This window comes from Chinchilla lanigera, unplaced genomic scaffold (assembly GCF_000276665.1).
Source record: "Chinchilla lanigera isolate Chin_1 unplaced genomic scaffold, ChiLan1.0 scaffold00023, whole genome shotgun sequence".
Classification (NCBI taxonomy): domain Eukaryota; kingdom Metazoa; phylum Chordata; class Mammalia; order Rodentia; family Chinchillidae; genus Chinchilla; species Chinchilla lanigera.
Window position 1 is genome coordinate 20,439,371 of NW_004955424.1, and position 6,610 is coordinate 20,445,980.

General features: G+C 34.8%; 2 protein-coding genes across 2 annotated transcripts in view; one reads left to right on the forward strand and one right to left on the reverse strand.

Moving 5' to 3' along the window:
* The window catches only part of Vps54 (vacuolar protein sorting 54 homolog (S. cerevisiae)), a gene marked incomplete at its 5' end in the record, with an annotated part of 114,644 nt that extends 110,362 nt beyond the window's left edge, over positions 1–4,282 (forward strand). Inside the window, 1 exon segment of the mRNA XM_005385705.2 lies at positions 3,644–4,282. Within this exon segment, the coding sequence (XP_005385762.1) occupies positions 3,644–3,749 (106 nt within the window). The 3' untranslated portion in view covers positions 3,750–4,282.
* A 1,321-nt stretch (positions 4,283–5,603) lies between these two features.
* Positions 5,604–6,610, reverse strand: part of Ugp2 (UDP-glucose pyrophosphorylase 2) — a 45,043-nt gene continuing 44,036 nt past the window's right edge. The window contains exon 10 of the mRNA XM_005385709.2: positions 5,604–6,037. Within this exon, the coding sequence (XP_005385766.1) occupies positions 5,930–6,037 (108 nt within the window). The 3' untranslated portion in view covers positions 5,604–5,929. The remainder of the gene's footprint in view (positions 6,038–6,610) is intronic.

Below are 6,610 nucleotides of genomic sequence, written 5' to 3' on the forward strand. Positions count from 1 at the left end.
TTGAGTAGTCATGAAATGACCAGAATAAGGTCCACTAATAAATACCATAAGGTACTGGGCAGACGGAGCAAAATTTGGCTCCCTGCTCTTCCTTGCCTTAAACTTATTTGTCCAGCGAAAGGTATAATAATTATAAAACACCTAGAGTGAGAGCACTATCAACACACTCATCTATCCCAGGCCCAGTGACACTAAGTGTAAGTCATACTAAGCCTGTTTTTCTATTTATAAATGGGTTAATATTACATATCTCCTGGAGCACTGTAATTATGAAGTAAAGTGAAATAGTCTTAAGTGAAAGATACTTAAAACCAATTAGGTGCTATTTAAATGTTATTTATTACCTATTTTCTTTTGCAGCTGTGAAGGCCTCTTACAACATGACTGGTAGGCATTATATAGATTTGGAATTAGGAGTTTTAGATCACTTACTACTGAAGAATCAGGATTGAATAGTTTAGAGATTGTTTCCTAGCAATTTATTTATTCAGTTAGACCATCACTAAAGCTAGAATTAATAGGAGTTGGAATAGGTAAGATTTCTTATTTTAAATGTAACAGATCAATGATCTCTAGTGATGTTTTCCTTGTGGGTCACTTCCATGTCAGTAGAGGAGTTGCTCTAGGAACTGGACAGGTAAAAGTCTATTTTTCTTAGTGAGAATGAACTGTGCTTTGTGGCAGGTGCCAAGCCAATACTTTGTGTATGTATTGTAATTCTATCATTATAAGACTATTATTAGAACATTAACTCATAGTTGAAAATATATCACTCAACATTTATTTGAATTTTGGACTGTATTTCTACCTAATACTAGGAGTTGCATTTTTTCGTACCAGTACTTATTGTAGTTTATTTGCAAGGCAAGAATACCTTAAGTAAATGTCCCCTGAATCAACAAGTGACTACTAATGAGTTATTTTGAGACCAAGTTGAAAGCTGATCATTTCATATGTAGTAGTACTCTATTCATTTTTTACAATGGAGTTTCACTCTATTGATTTGCTATTAAAAAGTAAAATTCATCATTTCACAAATGTTTTATTTGCTCATTTATAAAGTACAAAAATATTTTTTCAGATTTTTATTAGTACATTTGCAGTATATAGGGATTACAATTCATTGTAGGTAGTTTGTACATGTACATAACACATACTCTTTTTACAGCCCCCCTCCACTTCCCTAGACTTTTGTTTAGTCCCCTTCACATTTGCAAAGAATCTAGCATTCTACCTTTTATCTGTTTTTTTATTCTTTATGCTTGCGGTTTCTCATAAAAGAGAAACAGTGTGATATTGAAGTGTGTGTCTGACTTACTTCACTTAACGTTATGGTCTCAAGGTGCATCCATTTTCCTCCAGATGACTCAGATTTATTGTTCTTTATAGCAGGGTAGTACTCCATTGTTTATAAATATTGTACTACATTTCTTTTATCCATTCATCTGCTGGTGGAGATATAGGCCACTTCCAAGATGTAGCTATTGGAGTTGTACTGCTGTAAATATGGGGACATGTATCATTGTAATGTCTTTAAATCTTTTGGGAAGTTACTTAAACAGGGAATAGCTAGGTCAAATGGAATTTCTAGTTTTCATTTTTTCAGAAATCTCCTTTCTGATATCCATAGTGGTTGTACTAGTCTATAATCCCACCAAAAATGTATGATTCCTTTTTTCTCATAACCTCACCAACATGTTGATTTTGTAATTGTAGCTATTCTGGAGTAAGATGGAATCTCAGGGTTATTTTAATTTGCATTTCTCTAATAGCCAGAGATGCTGAACATTTTTTTCATGTATTTACTGGCCACTTGTACTTCTATTTCAATTGCCCATTTTTTTGATTGGGTATTTTTTTTTTGGGGGGGGTCTAATTTTTTTGAGTTCTTTATATATTCTAGGTATTAGTTTTATCTAAAGAATCACTAGCAAAATTTGTTTCTTTCTATAGGTTGTGTTTTTCACTCTGCTGGTTCCTTTGCTGCTCATAAGCTTTTTAATTTGATATAATTCTATTTGTTGATTCTTCATATTATACACAATTGGGGTTCTATTCAAAACTTCCTTGCCTGTGCCTATGTCTTGAAGAGTTTTACCTGTTTTATCTTCCAGCAGATTATCTTTTAATATTTAGATCTTTCATTCATTTTAATTTTATTTTGGTCCATGGTGAAAGATATAGGTCTAGATTGTCGGACCAGGAAATAATTGCACATAACATTTTTGGTTTTGAGGTATTTTATGCATGGTCATTCTTGCTCTATAGACATTAATTTTAAAAATTGGCCCTTGCAGGTGTGGTGACCAGGCCTGTTATTCCAGTACTCTAAAAGGCTGAGGCAGGAAGACTAAAGTTTGAACCCAGCCCATGCAGCTTCGTGAGACCTTGCCTCCAAATATAGATAATACATAAGGGCCATGGATGTAGATGAGTGCAGAGGCCTAAGTTCAATCTCTTAACACCCAAGCTCCCATGTACATGCTAGCACGCACACACACACACACACACACACACACACACACACACACACAGAGCTCTCCTTTTTATAGTAGTTTAAAAATCTTCTTGTTTAGGCGGGGTTTGTAACTCATTGGTAGAACATTTGCCTGGCCTGCATTTGTGAGGCCCTGGTTTCAAACTCCAGTACCATACACACAAAAATCTACTGTTCGCATTTTAAACTGTTCTATATACTTAATTTTAACCCTTTAACAATTCATTTTTCAAAATTTTTTCTGAACCTTAGATCATAACTGAACTGAAAAAGAAATAAGACTGGTTAAGCAATGTAACATTGGCAAATAAGGATTTATGAATTTTTTTTAAAAAGCATACTCCATTTTTTAGTGAGTCAAAATTTTAAAAATTCTGTTTAATAGTTAAGTGTCAAGTGTTTTTCAGGTGTAGGCACTAGTGTGACAGCTCAGAACACAAGAGTACTTTTTCATCATGTTGTTATCTTGTCAGTAACAAAGTTTATTCTGTTTGGTTTGGGGTGTTGGGGATCAAATCCAGGGCCTTGCACCTGCTAGCGAGCGCTCTACCACTGAGCTACACCTCCAGCCCTTTGAATCCAGTTTTAGATTTAGTAGTACATACGTACATGAGTCCCAGCTTTCACTTAGCTCCTTAAAATGATGCTCAGGACACCTGGCCTTTTTTTCCTTTGCACTTATTGTTTTAATCACAGACATATACCCTAGTGATAGCTAATCAAAAAACTTCGAACTTTATTTTCTCCATACTTTTTTTTTTTTTTTTTTGGTTTTTTCTCCGGTACCGGGAACCAAACTCACGACCTTGCACTTGCCAGGCAGGCGCTTTGCCGCTGAGCTAAATCCCCAGCCCCTTTTCTCCATACTTTTAATGCATGCTATTTTAAGATAACTCCCTTGGGAAGAATTTACCATGAAACTGACTGCAACATGTATTGGTTTCTTTTTCAAGTATCACTGAAATATAGTATTACAAGGTTTACTATGACAGTAGGAATCCAAGTAAGAGAAATATCTTGACATGTCTCTAGAAATTCAGAATATTAATATTCTAGCAGCTCAGATAGTAATATGTGAGCATTGCTCCTTTCATTATTCAAATATAAAATGTGAGTTTTAAAAATAATTTTCTCTCCAATGTTTAGGTTGGTCACAGCAGATGTAGCCTTTTACACTGGAAATCTTCAAGCCTTAAAAGGCCTTAAAGATTTGGACCTAAATATGGCTGAGATCTGGGAACAGAAGAGGTGATGTCATACTTAGCCATCTGGGTAGTTCATCTCTGACCATGGGATGTCTTTCTGAAGAAAATCTGAATACCTGTGTTTTGAGAACTGAACCTGGAACTCAAAGTGAACTGAGGTGGGGGAAGGGAAAAGGAAAGTATCAGTGTTGGGAACTGGATTCAGTGGGATCTACAAGGAATGCCATTTTAGTGCATCCTTCAGTGAGGAGTAATTGATCAGGTGTCTATAACATTTTTCATTCTCTCTGGAAACAGACTCAGGTTTCTTTGGACCAAATCCAAAAGAACACATAGCTGTAACACAGCTGTAGTTGACTAGAATGCTCTGTATACTTTATATTAAAAATGCTTTGCATTTCTTCCAGTGCAATGAAATTCATATGGTATCCCACCTTATTTAATGATGGTACAATTTAAAATATTAAAATCTTAGTCAACCTCTGTAGAAAGTTTTCTCTATGAAAGTAAAGCTGTTTGAAAAAAATTATTTTTTTACAGATCTTTCTATAAAAAAATAAACATCTTTTGATTGCTTTGATTTAGGAATTCAATTTTTGTTTTAGTGACTAATGTCAAGTTTCAGGCTTTGTGTGTTACATATTTAATCTTTCCTCCACCACATGTCAACTGGGTGAGGCCTTCTAGAACAGTCCAGATACGTGTAAGGCCGATTACAAGTAATAATAAGATACTGGCATCTATTTATGCAACTAGTAATTTAAATACTTTATAGAAATGGTATACAGAAGGCTACAGTTTAATAGCTGTATTTTTATGAAAGAATCTATAAAGGGTTTGGGTTTTTTTTCCTATTTTATTTCTAGCACAGGTAGTATTTACATACTATGCCTCCTTATGAGTTCTCATTTTAACAGATAACATGTGAAGTATCCCCCCACCCCCTGATTCTTAAAAGTTACTTCGGATGTGTATATGAGCAAAGACCAGGGAGAAATAGAACTTTTACAATATAGACTGCTATATTATAGAAATATCTGGTGATGAGTAAGTTATTTAAAGATTTTTTTTAATGCCTACCTTTAAAATTAAAAGTCAGACTCAGCAGCACTCTACAAATGAAAGTGCCTGTGCCTCACTCACCTCACACCGAGAGTCTTGCCTGACCGTGTCGGAGTGCCTAACCTTGTGATGATTATGTACAAAGAAAGTCTCATTTTGTGTCTTTGGTTTCTCAAAGGAAAGCTTGTTTCCTTTCCTTTATCATTACAGAGGTATGTCATTGGTTCTTAAATTGTCTGTCTAAAATAAAGTTGTAAAAAATTACCAGACTTTAAAGGACAACTTTTTTTAATGGTACAGTATCAGTATACAGTTAACTTTAAACAAGTAGTCTACAGAAACCAAGTATGGAAGAATTGGAAAATATGCTTGATTCTTAAAGAAAAGGTATAAATTTCACCACCAGCAGATCTGATTTAGAAGGTTATTCGTGAACATTTTTCAGTGACAAGCAAACTTCAAGAAGTGAAGCTTTATTTAAGGAAAGGGAACTTCTTATAAAACTATCTCCTTGCTTCACTATACTACAGTACAAGGATGTGAAAGAAATGGCCTGCCTCTGCGCATCCCACCCCTGCAGCTGGGAAAAGAGACAATCACTTTAAGTAAATGGAGAGTCTATGAAAGCAGGGCAGGTATCCCAGCTTTAAAACTTGATGAAAGATCCTACATACCTTCAAGTTAAATTCCTGTGGAAATAATGTGTTTAAAATTTGTAGAAATGCAAAAAACTAGGCTTGCTACATAACTAGTGGATTCTTAAATATTCTAAGAGTAAGTAAACCCTTTTATTTTGTCAGTTAATAAAGTTAGCATTAAAAAGTCCAAGTATACACATGTATTGCTCCACCTTTTTATTGTTGAAATCACAAGCAATTCAAAGTGACTGTCAATGAGGCTTCTGTTAAAAGATCTTCCAACAGACTGCCTCAGTTTTATGATTAAACAATATTGCACTTTAAGATTAACCTTTAGGATTCTTTTCGAAGAAGGCAAGTATTGTTCCATCTGTGCTTTTCTTAGACTAAAAGCAGAAAACTACTTTAAAAATCAATACTTCAGGGTACAGTAACCTAATAAAGTACCTATTTAGAATCTTAGAGGTTACACTGTAAGAAACTCTTTAGCCCATAATTAGTATAAAGTGTATATAGTATTTTTCATTTCAGTGGTCCAAGATGCGAAGGTTTCCAGATACAATTTTGTTCTCTAATACTGCTCCAGGTGGGATGTCAATTCTGTCACCATGATTTGCAATGATGATAACTGTTCCCTAAATGACAGGGAAAACAAAAGACAAGAGTGTACTTACAACTCAAGGCAATTATCTTACAGTTATCAAGTTTATATACAACTCCATTTATAATGGAGTAACTGTAAGCAACGCAAAACCTGCAAAGCAGATAAAACATTAAGGAAAACTGTGATGTGTCTGATCCTGCCAGTAGTTCTACATTCCTTGCCTTATTAGCTAGCGGTAGTACTAATAGAGAGAAATGGACCTAGTGCTACAGCACAACTAACATATTTGAAGGGCTACCTGCAGCACTAACAGTATTATCCCATCTTCATAAAGTAAAAGATGCTTGGTTTATATTTGCATAAAGGGTTTTATGATTTTTTAAACTGTTTACAGAACATTTTTCATGGCCTAAATGAGCTTTTAGAAGATGGCATACACAATAAAGTTCAATATAGGGATTGTTTTGATTTTTTAACTTTTAAGGTCTTAATTTAAAAACAAGTTGCTGGGGGGATGGGGATTTAGCTCAGCGGCAAAAGCGCCTGCCTGGCAAGCGCAAGGTCGTGAGTTCAGTTCCCGGTACCAGAGAAAAACCAAAAAAAA